General features: G+C 37.0%; 1 protein-coding gene across 4 annotated transcripts in view; it reads right to left on the minus strand.

Moving 5' to 3' along the window:
• Nucleotides 1–21,954, minus strand: part of ADGRG6 (adhesion G protein-coupled receptor G6) — a 131,452-nt gene extending 109,498 nt beyond the window's left edge. For 2 of the 4 annotated variants that reach the window (XM_076002919.1, XM_076002920.1), the window contains exons 1-2: nt 21,608–21,953; nt 14,383–14,483 (exon numbers count right to left, since the gene is read on the minus strand). In XM_076002919.1, coding sequence (XP_075859034.1) covers nt 14,383–14,483; nt 21,608–21,609 — 103 coding nt within the window. In that variant the 5' untranslated portion in view covers nt 21,610–21,953. Of the gene's footprint in view, nt 1–14,382; nt 14,484–21,607 lie in introns of all 4 variants that reach the window. The other 2 variants (XM_020287235.2, XM_020287234.2) reach the window with 2 other exon arrangements.
• Nucleotides 21,955–27,214: the final 5,260 nt, after the last annotated feature.

Consider the following 27,214-nt stretch of genomic DNA (forward strand, 5'->3'; position numbering starts at 1 on the left):
TTAGGAGTTTAAGACCAGTCTGAGCAAGAGCAAGACTCTGTCTCTACTAACAACAACAACAAAAAAATAGAATAAATTAGCCAGGAGTGTAGTCCCAGCTAGCTACTAGGGAGGTTGAAAAAAGAGGATCACTTGAGACCAGGAGTTTGACATTGCTGTGAGCTAGGCTGACACCATGGTACTCTAGCCCGACTCTATCTCAGTCAATCAATAAGTGAAAAGAAAATGCAAGATAGGAAGAAGTAAATTCCATGGCCTTTTAGACATGTTGTCTATAAGCACAGGGTTCTTACATTATCAACTGCTTGGGAAGATTTTATTAGGTCCTATCTAATTTTAGGTATACAGCAACAGAGACAAAATGACTGAAATGTATAATGAGCCACTAGGGTTTACAGCACTCTGAATCATTCAAGTAAATATGTTCCCAATATGATAGCTAAAATGCATGGTTGTGCCTTGTTCTGTTTGTTTACAACACAGCTGCTCTGTCCTTCATATCAAACCTGCACAGTGAATGGGTTAACCTAAATACAAATGTCTCCCTTTAAATAACATGCTTTAATTCATTTTTATTGTAGTACCTTTACTCTATTAGTTTTATGCCAAATTTAAAATTAAAGATAATATATTCCTTACCTTTAGGCACTAATAATCAGTAAGAGAGAAAAGGCAAACATATTGATTATAAAACAAAATATGGCAACAAAATATAAAGTAAGCACAAATTGTTATGGAATTTCAAAGGAGGCAGAAAAATTGGAGATTTAGAAAATACTTAGCTGCTCCATTTCTACCTTTAAAATACTATCCAAAAGATAGTTACGTGGATATACACATACATGGAAATTAAGAAGAAAAAAAATACTTATCTTCCTAGCCTTATTTTAAATGTTCCGTACATGATGAAGCAATTGAGATAGGTCTTGAGATGGGTGAGCACTTTATTAGGTAGCAAAGAAAGGAAAACGAGTTTTAGGCTGAAGAAATGATGTGGAGGCAGAGAAGTTCATGAAATGTCAAAGGGAAAAAATGTTTTTCAATTTATTTCTTAGATTAAGTATAAGGAAGTAGTGGAAATAGCTTGGAAAGTACTGGGTGAGGATATATGATGAAGGACCCTGAATGTCAATCAATAAAGGCTGTGCTTACTTCAGCAACTGAAAGCTCTTCAAAGTTCCCGAGTAAATCACACTTCAAGAAATGTTTATATGAGACTGACGCGTGGGGGGTGGGAGGGAATGGGCATTTATTGAAACCTTAAAATCTGTACCCCCATAATATGCCAAAAAAAAGCATAAAAAAAAGAGAAATGTTTATATGAAAGTAGTTTATTGCTTGATTGCAGAAGACTGGAGGCAACAACATCAGTTTTTCTGTTATTACAAAAGCTGAGGCAAGATGCAATGATGGTCTGCATTAAAATGAAGGACACTAAAAAAATATAGGTATACAAGAAATGCCCCCATATTTAGCAATAGATTAGACTTCAGAGAGGTGTGGAGGAAGGGAAAATAGTGATATGAATATACTAAAAGCAGGTTAGACTGAAGAAGAGCTTAGTTTGCTACATAGAGGGCCATGAGAAGCTCTCCTAACCAGCCTGCGGTACAAATACAGTGTAACACTGTGGACCCCAAACCTCCGGCCATGGCCTGGTACTGGTCCGTGGCCTATTAGTACCCCATCTGTGCATCACTGCCTGAGCTCCACCTACTCTCTACCACCGCTATCCCCCACCCCCGTGGAAAATTTGTCTTCCGTGAAACTTAGGAACTGGGCGCACAGCAGGCGGTGAGGTAAGCAAGCACCGCCTGAGCTCTTCCCCCTCCCACCTCCCTGTACCTTCCCCCCACACCCCAGTGGAAAAATTGTCTTCCATGAAACTAGTCCCTGGTGCCAAAAAAGTTGGGGACTGCTGGTATAAAAGATAAAAATGATATACCTGTATAGGGCTGCCCCATTATACAGTCATATGCCCCATAATGATGTTTCCATCTATGGACCATAATTATATATATATTTAGAGTATTTATATTATAGTATAATACCATATTTTTACTATACCTTTTCTATGTTTAAACACACAAATACTTGCCATTGTGTTACAACTGCCAACAGTATTCAGTACAGTAACCTACTGTACAGGTTTGTAGCCTAGGAGCAATAGGCCATAACACCTAGCCTAGGTGTATAGTGGGCTATGTCATCTGGGCTTGTGTCAGTACACTCTGACGATGCATGTCTCAACGTATATTTGTCATTAAGTGATGTGTGACTGTAAGCTTATGGAACCACACTTGTATATGTGGTCCGGCACTAACCAAAATGTTACATGGTGGTGCATGACTATATAACTATTAATGCAGGACCTGCATAGTGAACCATTTGCTAAATCAGCTTAATTTTAAATTTGTATGAAACTCAGGAATGAGCTCCACAGCTTTAAGATATAAAAGTTGAGCCTCAGCTTCTTGTAATACTTAATGAATCTCAAAATTATACCACTTTTCATGCTTTGGATTTATATACAGTACTTCCTCAAATTATCCAGGATTTTTTTGTATAACCTATGAATCATTTGGAATCTTAATATTAACAGTTGATGATTTGGGGTCCTATTATTTTGCTTCCATCAATAGCGCCATTCTCATTATACTCTTCAAAGGCAAATAAAAAGCAACATTTGTCCAGGGGCAGTTATGGCAGGTGCATCTTCAGAAATGAAACTGTCTTGACTGAAGCTTTCAACTCACTACTTACCCACGTAAGCTCTCAAGTCACTAAAGAGGGCAGAACAAATAATACCCCAGCAGCCACTCACCAGGTGTTCAGTCTACTCTAGGCCAGAATTGCCAAGTGTTTGATTAAAATTTACTTTCTGATTCATGCTTTATATTTGCTGAGCAATCAAATTTGCAAAGAGATTTGTGGAGTTTTTCAAAAAGACCATGAGTTTGTGAAAGGAGGACAAATCACTTTATAGTAAATAAATGATAAACTACTCTTAAAGTAAAATAAGTAAACAAAAAGACAAATACACACAGAATAATGGCAACAAATGGAGTGAGGTTTCCTGAGCCACCCATTACTTAATCTTTAATTTTTATTAATGGTCATGAGCCAAAAATATCAATATGTCTCCCATAAGGTCCTAGTTAAAAACTGAAATCCAATATATGCATGAAAAATATAACTAGTAGAAAAATGATATGCTGATTGCTGCATTCATGTTTAGTAAATGTAGGACAGAAGCTCTCAAGGAAAAGAGCTGCCAGGCAAAAGTATAACATAATAACCCGAATTTTGAATGTGTGTAGAAGCTAAAGAAAGGCGAGGTGGAAGCTTACACTTGAGCTAGGCAAAGTTTATATCTTTGTAGAAATAGGTTCTCCCCTGACCCTCAAAAAAATGCTTAGCTACTGAAAATATCTGAGTAAATGCAACTAATACAAGTAGAGTAAAATTAAAAATTCCTTTCCTGTTAGTCAAAAATATATTAGCAAATATAACAAAGAAGTTGTGTTTTAGAAAACTATTAATTAAGTCTTGATTTAGCCAGTAAAATCTTTATAGTTCTGGGGACATTGGAATTCTGTTTATTGTGTCTTAAAACAATTACCAGTATTTTGAATTAGATGAGATTGCGTTAAAGTTCCAGTTGTCTGGAACTTTCACCAACACTAGTAATTTTTAGTCTTTTTAATTTTAGCCAACCTTGTTCAGAAACAGTGGTATTTCCAATTTTTAGGACAAGATTATCACTATTCAAATCAGTTTTTTATGCAAAAATATTGACCACTAGTAATAGACTTTATACACATATATAATCTATGAGCATTGTATATATACATTCTGTGTAGGTATATACATATAAAATCAAAGAGTATTATAATCCTATCCATATCCAAGTTATAAAAACAATTAGTATGCATTGATTTTTATATTATTATGAAACTAATGCATGCTTATTGTTAGAAACAAAGTATGAGAAAAAGTAAATAGCTAAATCTTAAGAGCATGGAGATTACTATGTTGCTTTATTTCATTGTATTATTGTTTAACTCAGTATTTAGAACCATACTACTCATAATTTTATGTCCTACTTTTTTCAATTACATTTTAATCTTTATCCCATTTCACTAAACAGTTGAAAAAACAAAGTTAGGGATATGTGTACCTTTCATAATGTAAATATAATTATCAAATCCCCTCCCATTGGATAGATTGTCTTTAATATTTAATTACCATAACTATTTCTGTAATAAAAATCAATATGTGTTGTTACCCAAAGGCACATACGGGTCAAAAAGTTTGAGAAAGCTTGATAGATATTTTAAGATTTATAAGACTTTTGAATTTATAAGATTTTTGAAAATGTCTTACTATTCTAATATATATTTATTTACAGAAAAAGATGATATAAAATAGCAAATCAATTCATAAGATCCCTTCTCAATTTACTGGAGCATTTCAAATAGAGCTGTATCTCATTCATCTAAATAAGAATTGAAGCTAATTCTTGATCAGGTGACAACTGGGCTATGCCACCAGAAAAACAGAAATCAACCATCCGCTATCATCACTTCTAATCACTCTCAGCCTGATTTTGCTAGAATCCAAGGTGAAAGAATTTTAAGAGAGTAATCACTGTTTTCTATCTTCAACAAAAATAGATATAAAAAAGAATGTATATCTTAACAGTGATGAGATTAGCACAAACTCAAAAAAAGTGTTGCCATGAAAATCTCAGTTCTTGGAGGAAGAAAGATTTTTTTTTAAACATTATTTTAAAAAACTATTCTGTCTATTGTACTCATTTAAAGTGACCACTTTCTCCTTTTTGGCACAAATAATTATGGTAAAGTTCTATGAAATTTCCTCTTTCAAATAGCTAGTCCTCCACAAAGACAGAAGGGTTGACTCTCTTGTTTTTAAAAATCAACATTGTACTTAAGCTAAGCACAGATTTCTTCTCTTAAATAATTAAAGATCTATGGCAATCCTATTTTTGCTAAGAAAAACAATATAAATTCTTTAATTTCTACCATCATTAAATTTTTAATTGATACCCTACTGTTTGGCAGGGATTTGATAGGCCATTACAAAGGTAGTGACCCTGGTAAGTAAGTTAAAGATATGAACTCCATGCTGCGGGCAATGAGAATCCACTAGGAAACCGATTTGGGCTGTGACATGATTCCAACTGTGGTTTATCAGAAACACTGGAAGCAGGGAGATTAAGTTGGAGCTCTTACAATGTACCCTGCGGAGATGACAGCCTCTCAGGCAATAGTTACAAAAGACAAAGGAGACAATTTCTGATCTAGTTTCAGCAACTTTTGGTCAGAACTAAACACAGGTCTGAGCAATAAAGGGAAGGTATCAAGGGTGCCTAAAGTGCAATTACTATCTCCAACTTTTCGATATATGTATCTCAATGCTGTTCACCAATGAGGAAACTGAACCTTCCATTTCTGAAACACAAAAGTATGACAGAAAGAAAGCATGAAGCTGCAGATTCAATAAACAAAAACTGATCTGTCACTGAGTAATCTAACCACAGCCTTAGGGAAGTTCTTAGCCTCTGTGCCCTTCGGCATTCATCTCTGAGTGTACTTATCTTAATGAATTATAGCCAGCAGTAACACGTTTATCTCCCAGGCTGGGCTGGAAGTCCTCATTCAGAATGACATCCTCTAGTCTGGCCTACCACTTACCTGTCTAGCCTCATTCTGTACCCTTTAGTCTAGTAACAAGAAGTACATATGCTCCATCAAAGTCTTTCTCAGTGCATCTCAGCATCTGTCCTTGCCCTTGCCCCTTTCTCTGCCTTCTCCATTCCCATACCCATTCACCATCTTCTTGTTTTCTGGTACCATCCAGGCCCAACCACTACTCCAATGGCTACATCAGTTTTACAACTAATCATTCAATCTTACAGCAGGGAAATTTGTTCAAATAGTAAAAGACAAAGCCATACCAGTTTTTACATATTTTATTCATCACCCTTCTAGAAGATGCAATTTTATCTACTCCATAAGATCTTCTGAAATCTCTTCTGTTATCACTTAATATCATATTTGCAGTTCTACTAAATGACATATTACACTGCATCCTACATTTTTCTTGTGTCAGTCTCTCCATCCAAAACGTCGTAACATTAATGAACACGATTTATAATAGCTTTTCATAACCAGGATTTTGAAACAAGCCTGAGATACATGGATACACATACACACACATACGCACACATACATGCACACACACGATGCTCATATATTATGATGTTATGACATAGCCCTTAGCTTTTAAATAAGTCTAAGAACAAAGTATTAACTTTATGTTCTCTGTAACTCCTTTAAGGACTATAATACGCTCATAAATGTTGAAAATACTTTAATAATAATGAGGAGACAGGGAGGCTCTGATTAAGAATGCTTAACTCTCTCATCAGCTAGACTCATCCTGCTCCGGGAAATGCAAAGTCTCCGTAAGATAGCTTAGAAAGCAATTTATTATAATTCTTTCACTGTAGTGTACATTTCCTGAACACATTTTCTGTGGTGGCAAAATCAGTAGTATCATGTTTGCAAATGAACATCACCTTAAATATAAGAAATGGCTTAAAGTTCAGAGAGAACTTTCTTCTGAAATGTTTAATAAAACAAACAGTCCTCTCTAATGCATGTGTGTGGAAGGAAAACATGTAAGCAAGTCAGATGACGAGAAGGAGAGTCCTAACCAAACCAACTTAAGCATCAGGGCTTACTGAACTGGAAGGAAAAAGCCCTATGTCAATTTAGCAAAGGCTCTGAGAGAAAAACCACAGACCCTATTGTTTAGTGAAATATTAGGTCTTCAGCAGTATTGAAACAAATTTTGTGGTCATGAGCTGAGTAGTCCAAATAAAAGATGAGATTAGTAGTCCAAACAAAATACTAATATTGACCTCCTAAGAGCCAGCCAGGACACAATTGATCATCACTGTCTGATTAAGAGAATTTAGAAAAGGGGAATGGGGGCATATTTCCATAATCTTAGTGTACATATTTGGAGTTCACCTTCTCTAAAACAAAAAATCCCCAACACCAAGGAAAATTATTTATAAAGGTCTAGCCTCCAAAGCACCATTATTGCAGCTACTGAAATCAGTCATCAGGAACTCTCATTCTCTGTCTTAAAATTCTGTTCAATAAAGCCAGTAATCCCTCAAAACTATCACTTACACTCAATATTGGCCAGTATCAGCTCCACATAATACCTTATTTCTGGATATATATTTAAGGCATAGAATACAAAAAGGAAGAAGAAAAGAATCGTGAATGTGTATAAAAACAGTAATTAATATTCCCAGAGTGTTTTCTTCTTCCAGATATGTATTTTAGTTCAATAAAAGTCTTTAATCTAAACTTTTGACCAAGTAAAAAATCTTCTAAAAAGATTGTTCTGTTGGGGGGTCTGCAAAAATTATGAGCATCACTCATTCTTATAGCTTTCCCTAAACTAATAGTGTGATTAGTGTAATTTTATAATTAATGAGAAGAAAGAGCCTGATTTGTAAAAGGGTGGATGCAATCCATCTTCCGGGCCCTAGTGCAAACACTTTCTCTCTTTTATCTAAATTGGCAGGGCCAAACTTGGAGGAGAATGTATTAAAGGGAGGCATATTTTTTGATTCCTAACAGTTGATTTATTACAGAAATTTTGTAATATTTTAAAAAGCATATCATTTATAAACCACAAGTTTAAGGCGAAGCTGGTTTAGGAATGACTATAAACCAAGATATTTTGATATGAAATTTATCAAAATTCAAACTATTTTTCTGAGAATCTCATTCTGAAGATTGTTTGCAAATATTTTTAACTTTTTTTTAAAAAACACCAAGATAAATTAGTCTTAATCATAAAAAAATGGTAATAACATAGCCCCCATTGGGCTCCCTTATTCCTGAGAGTATTTTCTTGGTAGAAGGTTGAGAAGGTTAACTGAACTGGTGACGGCTACCACCCATGTGCTGGCAACTGACCTTGTTTTCTTTTCAGATGTTTAATCGTCTTAGTTCAATGGAGGGGAAAAGATATGTATGTGACTTCGTGTTCATTGTAGGATTAATATATTTTTCTCATCTAACCTCCAAACCTTCCTCCCCCTGCTGCCCCACCCTGTAAAATATATTTACTCATGAAGTCTGGAATATTTTTGGTTTTTTTCTCTCTGGTTCATCTCCATTTTGTTCTTTTCCACATTCTTTACTTACTGAACACTATGATATTGCAACTTTAACAAGAACAGTGCCAAAAAGCACATATTCTACTTGTTGAAAATAAAAAGAAATGTCTTTGCTAGGCGTGGTGGTTCCCAGCACTCCAGCACTTTGGGAGGTGGAAGCAGGAGGATCGCTTAAAGCCAGGAGTTCAAGACCAGCCTGAGCAACACAGCCAGACTCTGTCTCTACAAAAATTAAAAAAAAAAAAAATAGTTGGGCATGGTGGTGTACATCAGTAGTCTCAACTACTCAGGAGGCTGAGGCTGAAGAATGGCTGGAGCCCAAGAGTTTGAGCTGCAGTGAACTATGATGACACCACCGTACTCTAGCCTGGGCAACAGAGCGAGAACTTATCTCCAAAAAAAAAAAAAAAAAAGGAAAAGAAAAGGAACCCGTTAGAGAATTAGTCATTTAAAAGTGGTGGAAAATATTCTACCTGCTAAAGTCTCAGAACTGATATGACCTATTAAAGTCTAGAGTTCCCAGGTTTATCTTGTCCAAGAAAGTTACCTGCCTAAGCTCTAGTTCTAGTTCAGTATAAAAAATACTTGCTACAATTGGAAGGAAATGGGCACAGGTAAAACTTTTAAGGTAAAACAATTAAACTATGTGTATATTTAAAAAAAAAAAAAAACAGACTGTATAACACACACACATTCCACGATTAAAGCCTTCAAGGTTTCCAGTACGAACTCCTTTTAATACTGAGATTCCTTTGTATCCCGATTGCCAGTGATAGGGAATCTGAAGGAGAGCTGGTTTTATTTTTGGCAACCAATTACTAGCACAGTCATTTTGTACTTACAATGTCCACTCACTGGTCCCAGCTCTGCTCTTCGAGACATCTGGAATAAATCTCTTATCACTTTCAAATGTCCACTCTTTAAATATCTAAAGACCAGTTATCTTCCTACTGACTTCACTACTTTAAACTGAATGTGTCATTTCTCTAAATCAGCTTTGTTTTTTAATTCAGTGAAATTTTTACTTTTAAAAAATTGATACACAAAAGCAACATTGTTACGATGGACCCAAAGGAATGGAGCCCCCCACGCTGCAGCCCATACTCAGAGAGGTTACTTAGAGAGATTTCACATGCTCAGTGTAGACAGAGACTGCTCTGAAACAGCCCTCAGACTGCTTGAGACACGTTACCGCCCTGGTCTAGATATTCTCTGTCCATTGATTCTAAATTACGACAACCATTCGTGGAGACAAGTGTGATCTGACCAGTGAAAAGCAGACTCTATGTTGACATTCCCCCCTTCCTAGTATCATCTAAGTGGTGTCTGTTTTATTAGTGGCCCTATTTGTTAGTCATTTGAGATTGTCACTGTGGTGTCAAGGTAAGTCATTCCCATTCTACAGTCATGTAGTTAACTACATTGAATTCAGATCATCCAAAGGTACATGAGGAAATTACCAGGAAAAATTCCTCAGAGAAACATCTACATAAAACTTTCTAGGTTTATTTACTGAATCACACTGCCTCTTTTTAATCTCTGGTCTGGAATGGGAACACAACCTTTTAGCGGAAAGCTACAGACAATAATTTGTAACACTTTGACCTTAACTGGAACACACGCACATTTATTATTATATGCAAATAGTTTGCACAATTAGAGCCTGTTTAAATGTAAGATACATTTAGTAATTTTAAGCACACACTAATACTAAAACGTCTAAAAAAAATTTTGCAGATTTATGAAAGGATTATTTTTACAGACACTTAAAAGCCTTTTGATCAAATATAATGATATGTTAAATATGCCTATTTAACACTTAAATACAGGTTGCAATATAATTGATGCTAGCTAATAATTGCTCATTCTATGATCATGGGAAAAATACAAAAAAGTACAAGATTCTTTCTGCCCAATCACCTGCCTTACAGAATTATGATGTGCTGTAGGTTAGAAAGTACACAATTCAGGCCGGATTGTACTTTCAGAAACACTTCCTCTTTTAGCTGATGATGTCTCCTAGATATCAGAATAACACTCCACTTTGAAACAATCTGCTGATATCATTGATTTTTCAGGAGAAAAGGGAGGCTCCTCCCTCAATGCTTGTGACTAAGACTATGTGTGGAAACAGGCTTCTGGTTGCTTAGGAATTTATTGGCTCTTGGCTGTTTGTTTCCCACTCTACTCGAAGCCATAACCCTCTGTCTGCTTGAGATATCATTCATCTTCAGAGTCATGGAGTGTCATCTTCAGAGTCATGGAGTGTCGGGCCACATAAAAAGATGCTATTATTCAAAACACCTTTTAGAGATTCTTATCAAGAGAAGAAAGAGCCAGAGTAACAATTAAGTGACTATTAGAAAATTTAAATATTCATATACTTCAACAACTTCTCTGGTCACTTTTTAAATACGAAAAAAAGAAAAAAACCTTATAAAGTTCATCAGGTTTTTTGTTTTTTTTTTCAGATTACTAAAGTAATACACACTCATTGTAACAAGGCAAAAAATTCAGAGGTACACAGTTTCACTGTTGTCCCCCCTCTTTCTCCAAACCGTACCTCAAAGATAACCCATTTTAGAATTCTGGTGTGAATTATTCCATGTTCTATTAATATGTTTACAGAATCTTACACAATCATATTTACACAATTCATCCCACTTTTGTAATACTGCCTATTACAAACCTTCATTCTACCCATCCATGAGCAAGATATGTTTTTCCATTTATTTGTATCATCTGTGATTTCTTTCTTCACTGTTTCATAGTTCTCTTTAAAGAAATCTTTCACCTCCTTGGTTAAATATATTCCTAGGTATTTTATTTTCTTTGTAGCTATTAAATGGTATTCAGTCTCTGATTTACTCTTGGCTTGACTATTCCTGGTGTATCAGAATGCTACTGATTTATGTGCACTGATTTTGTACCCAGAGACATTGCTGAATTTATCAATTCCAGGAGTCTATTGGTGGAATCTTTGGGTTTTCTAGATATAAGATCACATCAGCAACAAAAAGCAATAGTGTGACCTCCTCTTTCCCAATTTAGATACTCTGAATTTCTTTCTCTTGTCTTATTGCTCTGGCTAGTACTTCTAGCACTATGTTGAATAGAAGTGGTGACAATGGGCATCCTTGTCTTTTTCCAGTTCTTAGTGTTTTCCCTTTTTCCCCATTCAGCATAATGTCGGTGGTGGATTTGTCATATACGGCTTTTATAATTTGAGATATGTTCCTTCTGATATTTGACAAAGCAGACAATAATATACACTGGGGGAAAGGATCCTATTCAATAAATGGTGCTGGGAAAATTGAATAGCCAAATGTAGAAGAATAAAATGTGCTCCATATCTCTCACCACTTACAAAAATTAATTCAAGATGGATAAAAGACTTAAATGTAAAGCATGAAACCATAAGAATACTAGAAGAAAAACTTTTCTAATTATCAGCCTAGGCAAAGAATTTATGAAGACAAACCCAATCGCAATCTCAGCAACAAAAATAAATGAATGGGACTTGATTAAATTAAAAAATTTTTGCACAGCCAAGGAAATAATCAACAGAGCAAACAGACATCCTATAGAATGGGAGAAAATATTCACAAGCTATACATCTAATAAAGGGATAATAACCAGAGTCTACAAAGAGCTCAAGCAAATCATAGGAAAAAAAATCAAATGACCCCATCAAACCGTGGGCAAAAGACATGAACAGAAGCTTTTCAAAAGATGACAGACAAATGGCCAATAAATATGTCAAAAAATACTCAACAGGACTAATCATCAGGGAAATGCAAATTAAAATCACAATGAGATATCACCTTACCCCTGTTAGAATGGCTTTTATTAAAAAGTCCAAGAATAACAGATGCTGGTGTGGGTGCAGACAGAAAGGAAAGCTTCTACATTGTTGGTGGGAACAGAAATTATTAACAGTACAACCTCCATGGAAAAAACAGTATGGAGATACCCAAAGAACTAAAAGTAGACCTACCATTTGATCTGGGAATCCCACTACAGGGTATTTACCCAAGGAAAAGAAGTCATTTTATCAAAAAAACCCTGCACTCAAATGTTTATTACAGCACAATTCACAATTGCAAAGATGCAGAATTGACCCAAGTGCCCATCAATTCATGAGTGGACTGACAAAATGTGTGGATATGTATACCATAGAATATATATTGTATTCTTCAGCCAGGAAGAAGAATGACTTAATGCCTTTTGCAACAATTTGGATGGAACTAGAGACCATTATCCACTTATCCAATGAAGAAACAAACATGACAGGTACTGTCTATTAAATTAGAACTAATTGATGAGCGCACATGTGCATAAAGGGAAGTAAAACTCACCAGAAATCAAGCAGGGGGATGAGGGCAGGAGGGGACAGGCAATAACCTACTTAACAGGTACAATGAACACTATCAGGGTGATGGGCATACTTATAACCATGACTCAAGCATTACAAAAGTGATCTATATAACCAAAAATATTTGTGCCCCTGTAATACTTTGAAATTTAAAAAAAGAAATAAATAAGAAAATTGTGTGTGGCAGGGTAACTTAAAAAATTTAGTAATAATACTTTGATTCCCATGAATCTGAGAATGAATGCCTCTTTAAATCTTGTACCCTAGGTACTCCTCTTACCTCAGCCTTGTCCCAACCCAGTTTATTCCCTTCAATTAGCCTTAAAATATGCCTTTCATTTCATTTACTCAGATGATTAAAATTCAGGAATGTGCACATATTAATTAAAATGTTGATATCTAAAATAAAAAGTCCAAATTTGAGGTGCTTTGAAGAAGAATTTTTGTATAAAAATATACAAATGCATGACCTAACAAAAATGAAAATAAATAGACCTCAACTAATTTTAATCTCATAATTTATCTTACATCATAAAATTGGTTCTGGGAAAACCATTTTTGAAAGTTACGAAATAGTTCAACACTGTCCATCATAAAATCCAATGTACATCTAATTTTCTGATCTCTTTAAAAGTTTGTTTCTTCTTTCTGGCATTGATTTAGTAATAGAAAGAATGATTTTATAATGAAAGTCTAACAAATACACACAAAAATTCATTCGAAGATCAGGTTTGTTTTGAAGCCAATAAACAAGTGCCAGGGATTTTCCAAGTAAGTAGCCGAAACCCTTAAAATACTTGGTGGCTTGGAAAAAAGTGTTTATATATTAAATACAAGTTGAATTTCTTGATCCATGAACAAGCAATTTCAGCAGATAATCTATTTCCATGATTCTTTAAATGTATTATTCATAATATTACATTATAAATATGAAATTTATAAATCTTGGTTAAATTCCAAGTAATAAATACTAAGACTTCAAGAATAATGATTTTCTTGACATTTTAGTTTTATACTAAAGGAAAATACACACCAGGAGAAAAAAAAAAGTAAAACAGAATGGACTTAAAAGAGTTTGTTCACTGACAAAAGCAGATAATGAAGAAATGGTTTACTTTTAAATATCATTTATATTCCCCAGCCTCTGATTGGCTTGTTCACATAATTAGCTGTTTCTAGAAAAATTTGTTTTCAAGAGCCAAAAAGGTCTTATTTCAAAGTTCAGGAAAAAATGGTATTTTAATTCCAAAAATACTGTAATTACAATTAAATTTTTTATATCAGGTAAACTAAATTAACTATATAATTGAAAAACTTGATTTCCAATTCCTATTTCATATTGCAACATGCTAATAAAATCAGGATGAATGAAAATAGCAGAGTTCGTACTTTCCATAAATAACTATATGAAAACTTGAAAGGAGAAGTGCTGTATATTTATTCAATAGTGTAGGAAACAGCTAGTGCTTTTTAAAAGCATTTATGCAGTTATCTCATCACTCAATATGAGCTACATAAATAAATAGAACTAAAAGGACGACAGCAAAGATTAAAGAAATAAATTCATTGGAAAATAAAACAATGATCAAAGTAAGAGCACTACTGCAGAATTCAAGGAGGATAGAAAGATGATAGGGAAAAGAAACCCTATAGGGACAGAAACAATAAAAAATGGCAACAAATAAAGGTCAGGTTACTTAAGTAAGTAGCATACTTACACTGCAGACAATGGAATCGTAATTAAATTTGGGGTTTGAAAGAGGAAGAGCCTTACCTGAGTGAGGAACACTTGTAATATATAAAGTAAATAAGAACAGAAGAGGACTTGGCTTCCATTTCCAATGGCAGCTCCACATTCGACCTGAATGAAACATCCTACAATGAAAGAAAGTAGCAATAAGGACACTCAACATTCTGTAAAGCAAATTATGGCAAATAATGGAAAAGTTTAAGTTTCCAGCATGGATTGGAAAATAGAAACCTTTCTCAGCCTTGCTTCCAAATAAAGGAACTTAAAAGATGATGATCTAATCACCTCCTTCAAGCTAATTAGCAAAAGAAAAAAAATCCACGTATTGTATTTGCCACTTGGGGGCACCTTCCTTATCAGAATATACATTTAATTTTATAGGTGATTTATGCTTGAAGATGGATAAATATTCAAACAATTTTTAAAAATCATTTATTAAAAAATAAAGAAATTTCAGCTTGAGTTTCACCTGACACATGGCCATCTGGGTAGCAGGAAGATGTTTATAGCAACCTTCCCTATAATCTCCCATAAATTTAGACTTTAAGGAAATGTTTTTCTTAACCTCTACTGTTTTACAAATGGAAATATTTAAAATAAAACCAAATTGCACAAGCTCTCTTCTTTCCCCTAAAATGAAGCATTGCAGCATTAACATTCTAAAAAGATTAAATTCTTTATATATAAAAGTAGCTATCAATGTTTTTAAATGGCTAGCAAACACCAAATATTACAGAAACTAGCAAATGACATTAGATGGGGGGTACTTCGAAAACTTTCATATAATCCTTTCTGCACAATTGTCTCACCTTTAAACTGAAATTTATATTTAATAATGATTTAGAAGACACATCCATATTATATTGGCTCAAAACAACAGTATGATAGATACATTGCATTGAGTCAGCACCATCAAGAGAAGCCAGCCAACAAAGGGAGAAGTAATTATAAAAGGCAATCACCAAAAGGAACCATAAATGGACTGGTGACCAGGAGAGTCATGAGGCAGGAAGGTAGAAAAATAACAAAAAGAAATCTCCAGGAGATCTTAAAATCCCCAAAGAGAGAATGACTTTGTCTATACATGGTGATTTGGAGTCATTTCTAAAAAAAAAAAAAAAAAAAAAAAAGGCAACTAATAAGATACTTTAGGGTCCCAGTAATACCTTCCTTAAAGCCTGAAGGTTGCTTACCTGGGTAAAATGTGTAATACTAAACAGAAAAGCAGGGAGAGAGAAAAATACTTGAATGAACAAAATCAGAAATCAAGTAATTCCTACACTGGCCTGAAGCCTGCATTTTGAATCTTTCTTTTACTGTAAGAGATCAAGTTGTAGCAAAGAGAACAGCATTAGAGTCAGACAGACCTTGTTTGCTACTCATGGGTTACTATGAAAAATATACCTCCTGATCACCTTGTGCCTCCTATTTCTCACCCATAAAATAAGGAACACCAATGTAACTAGTCCATAAAGTTGCTGAGATGAATAAGATTATGTCTTTTAAGAACAGCGTCTAACACTCAGCAAGTGCTCAATAAATATTAGCTATTATTATTGTTACTATCATCTTAGGCATTCTCATATAAGCATGGTTATTCTGTCCATAGTGAAATCAAAGGAAAAGGCTCAAACAAAAATGGATAATAGGAATAATCTCGTATGTTGACACTAATCAACTGACTTTACAGCCACTTTTGGGATCACCTGGGAACAGAAACGAAATTGGTTATTTCTGTCTTCCAAGAATATAGAAATTTTAAGTAGTGTCTGAAACTCATGCCGCATTTTTGTATTCACCAAATTAGAAGTTCTAGTATCATGCAGTTCTCCTGATAGAAATTTTAAACAAGGAAAAGGTAAGACGTGGAGTATTTGTTGTACGGAGGGTATGCTTTCAAATATATCCATCTGAAATATTTGATATGAAAAGAAGTTACTGATAATGAGAAGTACCTTTCAGTTAGTAAGTAATGTTAATGGACATGGACTCTAGAATGGCATTCATTTATATTCCGAATCTTCTATTAACTGTGTGGTTTGTGGGGCAAGTATTTAAACTCTGAGCCTACTTCCTCTTCTGTAAATAGGGTATTATCCACCAAAAAGAACTAGAGATAACAGTGCATGGCACTTAGTAGGGGCCTTTAAAATGGTAGGTAATAAACTGCCACATAGAAAATTTACTTATTTAGAAGAATGGGCCTATTTCCTATTGATACTGGATGAATGAGAATGCTTCTAAAACAAAAACACAATTCTACATTCCAAGAAGTCGTCTTATCTAACTTCCTCATTTCACAAAAGAGGAAACTGAGGTACAGAAAAATAAAGGGGCAGACCAATCAAACCTGGCTGCCAGCTTTACGGATATTAACAGAAACAAAGTATCAGCCCAACAGAACTCCCAGCTTCTTAATCTTTTTGGCATATGACAACTCTCGTTTATCAATATGTGAATAATGATCCTCTCTTAAATTCTTATCATCTCTACATAATAGTGATCCATGCTCATCCACTTGGTTACACTCAATACTGTTTTATTTTAATTTGCTCATGCAACTTCTCCTTTGCTATAAAAGGTTCCAACATTTAGGGATTTCATTCTCAATTCTAAGGTCGTTTTACCAAAGCTAGGTGCTGACCAACCATGGCCTGAAACATTCTAGGTCTCAAGACTCTATCACTTCAGATGGAAAAGGAATCCAGGACAAGACAAGCACTTATAACCAAACATGAACCATATGACATGCCAACTTTCGTCCACTTTACTGTTTACTGAAGAACAGAAACAAATAAAGTAAGAATAGAACAGAGGAAGGAAAGCACTGTGTGTCTTCTCAGGGGATCACTTAGCAAAGACACATCCCTGAGATTTAAACAACTTTCTCACAAGAATGGAAAATCCCAAACAGGGTTACTAGGGTTCTAAATAGGAACTACCAAAAAAACCAGTACAGTCTCGTACCATTTTGATTACAGCCTCAAAGTTCCCTTGATGAGAACAGGGACACATTTCTAAGTAAAAGAGAGTCACAGACTTCTATATCTGGAAGGAATCTAAAAATTATGCAGGAAAACCTATCATCTCCCAGGTGAAAAAACTAAGACACTAAACTACTTGCCCAAGATCACATAATCAGCAGTGGCAGAGCCAAAGACCTTTTTTCCAAACCAGCTGTCCTTCCTGAGGAACAAGCTGCCTCTTTGCAAACTTGTTCCTCTTTTCAATTTGTATAAGCTACAAAATAAAATTTGCTTGAGTCCTGTTTCAGGAAGCTTTAGAATGTAACCTTTTTATAGGAATTGTTTTAAATGTGATCCTTTATAGATGTGGTTTTTATCCAAATGTGTCACTGAAATAATCTTAAAAACCTGCCATTTTCCATCTCTCTATTCCTAGTGGTTTCCCCAAAAGTCACAATTTAGAGAAATTAGTGAAGACATTTTGAAATTAGTAGAGAAATTGATATAGCACTAATTCTATCAATACTACCAACAGAATTAACTTCCTTCCCTATATCCCAACTCTGTTTCTATGGCACATCTTTTCATAAAGGGATTTGGGGAGTGGCAGAGAAGAATAATTCTTTCACGTAAAAAGAATGGTAATTTGGTTTATTCAAGTCTGATCATAATGGCATTTATTTTTCTGGGTAAAGATCATGTTCCTGAATCAAAGCAATATACTAAAAAGAAAGTACTACTCTATTACTCAATTTAAATTATTTCATGAAGTTGGGTTCACCCTCACTTTAAAAAGGCTGATTTAGTCTTCAACTCTGCACAAACCTTAAACCTTATTTGATCAGTAACACTCTTAACTGGCTTGTACCACAGGTCAGATTAAAAGTTAACCTTGAGAATTACACATACACATATACAAAAATGAGTGCATGTAAAACTCGTAAAATCTGAAAAAGAGAGGTAGATCATATCAATATCCTTATTTTGATATTGTACTATAGTTTTGCAAAATATTACATTGGGAGAACCAGGCAAATGGTGTGCTGGATCTCTCTGTATTTGTTTTCAACTGTATTTCAATGAATATCTTTAAAATTTCAATTAAAAAATTAAATCCCAAAGTCCTCATTATTGTTCTCAGATGGTTCAGAGAAAAATTACCTTTGTGTGTATGTGTGTACGGCTGGGGGTGGTGGGGAGGGAGGAAAGAGAATAAGATAAATGGAGTCAATATTTACAATAGGATTCTGGGTAAAGGGTATACAGACATTCTTTGTTATTATTTTTATTCTCTCAAATTTCCAGTAGATTTAAAATTATTTCTAAAAAAGTTAAATGCACACACATTTACACTAAAGCGTATCAGTGTTTTTAGTTCATGACTCTCTTATCACTATTGAGTATCGTTACTTTAATCATTACCAGTTTGATAGAAGAAGTAGAGTCTCTTTTGGATTTCCATTATTTGGATTGACATATTTAAGTCATTTGTATAATTTTCTATTATAAGGTAAACATTTTCTCTTACTGATTTGTGATTTTTTTTAACCAATACTATATTAAATATGTTAAGCCCTTTTCATACTTGCTATGCTTTAAATAAATGGATCTTGACATTTTTTAAGGCATTCCAAAAAATTCCATTTTGAGTAATGCTTATAAAGGAAAATAAGATGATATTCAGCCACACTGAAGCTGTACGGGCATTTTTAGTTGTTATTGATATATCCTTTAAACAGTATAGCCCCACTCAACCAGCACGCACCACAATGTCATCCAACATAGATAATGTAATAACGTCATCCAATTAGAAATGAAAATGACAAGATATAGTTTCTGCCCATACATACCACACACATTGAACAAAGTCTTTTTCTATTTAGTCTAAATTCTGAATAGTCTGTAGAAACTTTTAATCATCCCATCAGAATTATAAACTCTGTAAGATATACGGGTAGTTAGAAAAATGGTCAGGTTTAAGGAAGCGTTTGTTAGTTTTTTTTTAATATATAAACTGATTCTCTTTCAAATCATTATTTCCAGAAATCAGAGTGACATATCCAGTTAGGCTGTAAAACTACAGGCTTCTAATATTTCCCATAAGCCAACAGACAATAGCCTCATTCACCATTCACATTGGAAAAGCACAATGTCATGTAATTTATATAAGCCATAAATGGAACAGTAGCTTCATGCAGTTTGAGACCAATGAATGCAAGTCTTACTAACTCTACTAAACTTCTTAGAGTATGAAAAATATGCAGTCACTACAATTCTCAAATATATTTATAAAGTCTATAATTTCAGAACAATATACAAATACTCTTTCTCCACAAGGAGTAGGCAAAAAACACACTTAGTTTGTGTATTTGAATCTTTTAAAATTTAAAAGGTAATATAGTTTATATTCCCCACTAACATTTTTCAACAAGATAGTAGGAATATTTATCTTGGAAATGTTGGTATTCTTTCCATACATCCTAACATACCAACATCTAAAAAGAATCAGAACATCTTAAACCATTCCATATTAACTGTAAACGGTCAAATGGAAAAAAAAATAGTTACAATCTGGTAAGAAATGAAAAAGCTTTCAGTTAAATAGCTTAATTTAAAAATCTCAAATCAAGGTACAAAACCCTATTTTCTATGTGATTTAATATTCATGCTTTACACTATAATGACATGATTTTTTAATCACAAGGAATTCAAATGGACTTTATAACTTAATTCCATAATCAGGATATTTTTACATTACCTCTTGATCAGTTTCATATCTTTTTATAAAACTGATATTCATATTTTTAGGTGCCATATGCTTTTTTCTTGTAAGATCTAAATACCTAGGAAACCTGAAAGGAAACTGGACAAATATCTGCTGTTTAAAAACCCTACAATATTTTCAAGAAAAACTGAAGTTGAAAACAAACTCATATTCATTAGAAATGTGTCGCCTATATATAAGAACAAGTCTTATATGAAATTGTTGGCTGTGTTCCAAAATAAATTCTTTCAAGTTTTACTTTGCAGATTCCACTGGCATAAATGAACCTTTAAAACTCGCAGGTGTGGAATTCTTTCATTATTTCCCGTTCAGTTTTAGTAAAAACAAGTGGTTCATTTCTAATTACACTGCACTGCATACTACAAGGAACAGATAGCTGCAGAGTGCTAGGCTTGGATGTACTAAGCTTTCTCTTATTCTAAAAATGTGTGTTGAGGAGTGGGGAAGGGAAAGATGGATAGGGAGAGACAGGGCCTAACCAAGGGGCAGGTCTTTTTCCAGGTATTAAACCGAAAGAAAATTCATGTGAAGACAAATAAGGATCCAGAAGTCGAGGAAGAGCAACTGATTATCAGTTTCTAGAAACTCTTGTACATTATTAGTCAGTGGAAGTGGGTAAAATGTCTGTCAGGGTGTCTGCCCAAGATTAAATAAAACACCAGAAGGAAAATTACATGTTACAAGAAAAAGTAACTTCTCAGTTGGCCACAAAAATAAGCTTGGCCCCTGTGAGTCCAGTCTTCCTTTTTTCCATTCTGGAAGGCCAGGCGGGGCTTGGCGGCCCTTCCCAGGGGTCCCTCTGAGGCACCTCACCATTGAGAAGACAATTCCATAGAAGCAAAAGCTTTTAGGTTTCTCTAACCGGTTCAGCACCCCTACCGCCCCCCCACACACACATATAATGCTATAGAAGTCCCCTCACAGATTCTAGAACGTAAAATGGCATATACCTTAATTACTTTTTAACCTACAAAGTACACTGAGAACATTTTCTGCGCACTTAAAAAAAAAATTCAAATATCCCAAAGATCCAAGAACAACTTCTATAGTCAATGGTGACAATGTGTAAAGCCAACATTTTCTCGGCATACCAGTACCTTCCAAGCCCCCAGGTGTCGATCCCGGAGAGCGCTTTCTTGGCAGGGCTAAGGCCCCTGGACGGAGGAGCGGTGCCGGTCACTCCTTGTTTAATTTGAATCGAAAACACGTTTTCCCCATTCTTGAAGCCCTGCCCTTTTTATTATGCTTTACACCGCCCAAATGTGAGGTTTACCTCGCTGGAGGAAAAAGAGGGAGGGAGAGAGAGAGAAAGAAGCCGCACACACATGTCACAGCTCAGTTTGGCAATATTCATTCTGTGCCTCGAGGGGCAAACTGAAGACAAACCGGTTTATTCCGTCAATGCGCTTGAGGTTCTTACAAAACCACTGAGTTGGGGTGGGGGAGGCGGGTACAGAGAGAGATGTGAAGGAATTCTGAGAGCAAAGGTGAGACTTACATGTTGGCATTACCGCGCTGAGGTCCCCCGAGGCCGCTCGGTCATGCTCCCACTCTCCCGGCTCCGCTGCTGCGCGCTCCTCCACGAGGACCCCTGGCGCCCGGGCGGAGCACCGCGCCCGCCCCGCTTCACGCCCTTTCTGCAGAAATCATCAGGGACTCCCGCCCGCGCTCAGGGCGGCGCAAGGTGGACCCCGGGCGCGGCTGGGTTCAAGTTCCGCTGCTGTGGGCGAGGGGGCGGGCGGCACGTTGCTCCTTCCAGAGAAGTTAAGAGGAGTCCGGGCGAAAGGCTGAGCACGCTGCCCGTCAGCTGGTGCTGGGGTGCTCGGGGTCGGGCCGGGCGGGGCTGTGGGTGGAGGGGTGCCACTCGCAGGTCCTCGCCCCCGCTGGCGCGAGGCGGGACTTGGTCCCCCCCCTGGGTGGCTCTGGTCCCACCCCTGCACCCCCGCGGGCTCAGGCTGCTCTCCCGGGGCCTGCGCGACCCGCCCGCGCTTCCGGCGCCGCGCCTGGGCCGCAGCTGGGGGCTCAGGTGCGGCCGCCCCGGCGGCGCGGGGCGTCGGGCCGGCTCCGCGCGGCCCTCGGGCTGCCCCGGGCCCTGCGCTCCACCGCGGAGGCCGTCCCGCAGGCGCAGCTGCCCCACCCAGGATCGTCAACCCGAGGGCTGAAAGGGAGAAGTCGCCCCGCGGGGCGGGACGGGAGCCCCCGGTGCGGGCAGCGAGGAGAAAGTGGCGGGGGCCCGCTCGGGCTGGGACACTGGCGCCCAGCCGGGCCAGGCTCCCGGGCGGAGAGGGCACGAGGCAGACCCGGAGGTCGCCGGAACGCCAGGAGCGCTGAACCCTGGAGACCCTCGGCAAAAGAAACGAGCAGCTCGGAATGCAGGCGCTCCTGTGGGCATCTCCTCCCTGCCCCGGCTGCCAGCCCACCCGAGTCCCCGCGCGGGGCCCCTCCGCCAGGCTCCCGGGGAATTGCTTTACTTCTCTTTAACTTTTTACTTTTCTGACTCTTTTCCTCTCTTTTTTGTCTCTCTGCTCGGGCGCTCGCTCAAAAAAAAAAAAAAATGAAGGAATATTAACAGGGGGGCTGGGAAGATGTTCACACATCATTTTATTGAGCGGGATCGATTTGCAAAGGCAAATCCAGCTACTCCCAGGGGAAAGTCCGCCGCGGGCTCTCCAGTGCTCCTGCAAAGTAGCTGCCTGGCAAAGATCTGGGCACACCTCCTCTTTCCAAGTGTGAGCCCTGCTTGAGAGAAGAAAGAAGGGCTCACACTTGGAAAGACGTTCCTTTCCCATTGTGTACTGCCAGAGTTAATCCACAGAACGCTAACGACAGACCTTCCAGTGTCAAAGCTGTGTGTATGTCGCTAGCCAAACAGCTCGCGCACGCGCACACAGACACATGCCCGGGCCACACAGAAGTGTCATAAAAATTACTTAATGCTGATTAGTTTATGATCGAGAACTGTTGGGTGGGGGTAGAAAAGGAGATAGAGCAGGACTTACTTACGCACAGTTACAGGCAGAAAGGAAGCTGGAATGTCGCCACCAAATCCGGAGGCCTGAATAGCCAGGGTGTGTTCTACTTATGACCTCTATCAATATTTATTTTGATGAATAAACAGTATGATTAACAAGGACACTGAATTGTAGCATTTAAGGGAAGTTAGAGGTCCCCTGCCCAACCCTCTCATATACAGGTAGGGATGCCATCCTGAGATGTGAGGTCTGCACAAACTAGCTAACGGTGACCAGGGGTTAGGACCAGGTCCCAGCCTCCCAGTTAAGCTCTATCACACCAGATTGTCCGGAGGAAATTGAAGTTCCACTCACTGAGGGGTTTTGTTTGTTTGTTTGTTTGTTTGTTTTTTAAGCAATAACATCTATCATTTAAGTTTTGTGGGTCAAGAATCTGGGTGCACTTTAGCTCAATGTTTCTCACCAGACTGTAGTCAAAGTGGTGGCTAAGGCTGTGTTATGATCTGAAGGCTTGACTGGGGAAAAGATCTACTTCCAAGATTATACGTGTAGAATTTTAAAGCTAGAAGAAACCAGGAAACATGGAAAAACAAAGAAATATAGATGAGTCCATTAGCCAGTGTTTTCCGCAGAAAAATAGAACCAATCTGATATGTGTATGTATGGAGATAGATTTTTTTATTTTTTTAAGGAATGGGCTCACACAATTGTGGAGGTACACGTCCAAAATCTTCAGGGTAGGCTGGCAGGCTGGAGACTCAGGGAAGAGTTGTAGTCTGAGTTCAAAGGCAGTCCACTTCTTGCTTGAGATAGGTCAGTCTTTGTTCTGTTAAGGCCTTCAACTGTTGGATGAGGCCCACCCATATTATGGAGGATAATCTACTTTATTCAAAATCAGCTGACTTTTTAAAATAGCTTTTATTAAATTTTTTTGAATTTTATTTTTATGTTTAATTGACAAATTATGATTATAGATATTTATGGGGCACAATGTGATGTTTTGAGATCATATATATAAAATGTGGAATGATTACATTAAACTAACATGTCCATCACCTGACATATTTATCCATATTGTAGTGGTAAGAACATTTGAAATTTACTCTCTTAGCAATTTTGTAACATCCAGTTCATTATTTTTAACTACAGTGACTGTGGTTTCAAAACTATTGCTGCTAACCAAAACTTTGGATCCTTTAACTCACGTCTCCCTATTCCTGCCTTTCTCCTCCACCACCTCTGGTAACTACACTCTACTATCTACTTCTTTGAGCTCACCTTTTCAGATTGCACATATAAGTGAGATCATGCAGTATTTGTCTTTCTGTCCATCAACACCTGAATAGATAAAGAAAATACAGTATATATGCACAATGAAATACTGTTCACCCTTGAAGAAGAAGGAAACTGTTATTTGTGACAACATGGATGACCCTGGAGGACATAATGCAAAGTCCATTGTTTAAAATGTGAATCTCATCCACAAAACACCTTTGCAGAAACAACCAGAATAATGTTTGACCAAATATCTGGGCACCATGGCCAAGACACACTGACACATAAAATTAACCATCACATTAACCAAAATAGATGGTCACACATCTAGAGCACAGAAAAGTAGTTATGTACATATGCTATTATACGTGAAAATGTTCATAATTTATGCATTGATATTTCTATATGTTAATAAAATGTGTGTATTTTGAAAGTTCTGCCCTAAAATTAAGGATTTGTTCTTTTTCTTTGAAAGAGCAAGTTAGGGAAATGGAGTGTACAATGGAAAGTACATGGTCTTTTAATGCAGTAGACCTGGGTTCTAGACTTGACCCTGCAATTTAGCAGCACTGCAAACTCTGGCAGTTTACTATGTGAGCCTGATTTATGAAATAATAATAATAATTATAATGTTTAATTCATAGAGCTGTTAGGCAGATTCAACGGGCCCATGACACAAAGAGCACTCAGCATATATCCTGGAATTTAGTAATATCAGTTGTCTTCACCTGCCCCACATATCATATTATCCTACCACATTCCTCAACATATAGGAATCTTCTCACAACATTCCAGACGAGATGAATATTGAACATCTGTTTCAATCCCTTAACATTGACAAACACTCAACTATGAGAAACTTCCTCTTTCTGTTGATTGAATCAAACATTCATGCCTTCAACTTCCATTCAGAACAAGGACATTCTATATTCCACAATAAGCCTTTCAAATATCTGAGGACAGCTATCATTTCTCTCTTCAGTCTTTCCTTATGCAGTTTTCACAGCCCTAGTTATTTTAACTATTCAGTGTCTGACTCCTTCCCTATCCACATGTGAGTCAACATCAGCCCTCTCTACGATGTACTCAAAGTGGATTTCAAACCTCAGCCCTGATAATGATGAGATCCCTACCATTCCTGAACTGTATCTTACTCTTCTATAAATAAAAGTTAATATTAACTTTTTCAGCAGCCACATAAAATATTTATAGTAGGAATAGTAGTTACAATAAATTGATCTTCTACTATGTGCCAGGGACTATATAAATTTTATTCCACAAAACGAGTTGTTTAAGAAATATATTTTAATTTGTAAATAATTTGACCAAATTGGAAATTTCTGATTTTGTCTCCCATTCTGCCTTAATCAATCCCAGTCCTTCCTTTTAACCAGGCTTATTGCCTTCGTCAGCAGGGAGGGTAGAATAAATGTGGTCCTTGACTTACTCATATCAGCAGATACCAAGCTGTCTGGTCCCTGGTCATTGGTCAACATAGGATGTCTGGTCAGTGAGGTTTTTCTAGGCTCTCTCTTGACTCCCTTGATGACCCATCACAGTCTTCATCAGCCTAATCTGCAAGCAGCTCCTCTCTCTGTCTCTGTCTCTCTGTCTCTCTCTGTCTCTGTCTCTGTCTCTCTCTCTCTCTCTCTCTCTCTGAGGCCTTGCTGTCCTTTCTGAGCCTCCATCTGAGGGGCGGGGTACAGGGCCTCTCTTAGAAACCACTCAGCTCCCCATCTCACAAACCACCCCTCCCCCACCACATCCTCACTTCCCTCCCTTTCTAACCTGAGAGAGGGGAAATAGCTTTCCTTTTTGTCTTTCTGAGAGAGTGCAAAGGGCCAGATTGTGTGCCTTGTGAACAGTAGAAGAGGGTTGGAATTTTATTGTAAGGTAAATTAGTGAAGGGGATCAGAACATGCCACAGTATGACACATTAGCATAATGATTATTTTGAGCTGAAGGTAATTAGCAAACAGCAAACACAGAAAGAGCTCTTTGTCCTCTTCCTATTTGCCTAAAAGCAGGACATAAGTCTCCTTTTGTGAAGGTGTTTCCTCTTCCTTCTCCTATACCAGGAAGAGGAAAACAACTGTTATCACTGGTGATGAAAATTCTGGGTTGGTTTTTCTTTTTCCTGTTAATGTCCTTTTAAAGTCTAATCCACAGATCTGAGCCACTGAACCTAAGATGGTAGAGAAAACACCCTAAAGAAGTCATTGGAAGTTGTCAAATAGACAAGAACACTATCTGAAATATGTGGAAAATAGAATCTAGGGAGTTCAAAAGTGGGAACAGGGAGAGTATTTAACAGGTTGTTGCATAATCCAGGTAAGAGAGAATGATGGATGGTATGAACTAGGGTGGTAGAAATGGAAGTGGTGAGAATTAGATTTGGAATATTTTGAAGGTGATTTGCTTATAATTGGGTACTGACAATGAGAGATAGCAGAGACAAGGAGTAGTCTGGAGTTTTTCACCTATGCAACTGGGTGAGTAGAGTTACTAATAACTGAGTTGGAGAAAAGTAGGGGAGAACCAGGTTTGGAAAGGAAAACCAAGAGTTCAGTTTTGGACATGGCAAATCAGAGTTATCTATTAGACATTTGAACCCATGCAATTACCACACTGCCTAGGACTTATTAGGTGTTTGATAAGTTATTAAATAATTAAGCAAACATCACATTCTAAGTTTTTGTCTAAGGTCAATGTCAAACTTCTAGATGATTACAAAGTTAACTTTCATGGTGAATTGGAATTTTAATTAAGTCTTAAAGAATAAGTTGGATTTACGGTGAAAATTTGAACCAGTGGAACTATTACAATAAAAATGCAGGAAAGAAATGAAAAATATTCGA

This window comes from Microcebus murinus, chromosome 5 (assembly GCF_040939455.1).
Source record: "Microcebus murinus isolate Inina chromosome 5, M.murinus_Inina_mat1.0, whole genome shotgun sequence".
In the NCBI taxonomy this organism is placed as follows: Eukaryota; Metazoa; Chordata; class Mammalia; order Primates; family Cheirogaleidae; genus Microcebus; species Microcebus murinus.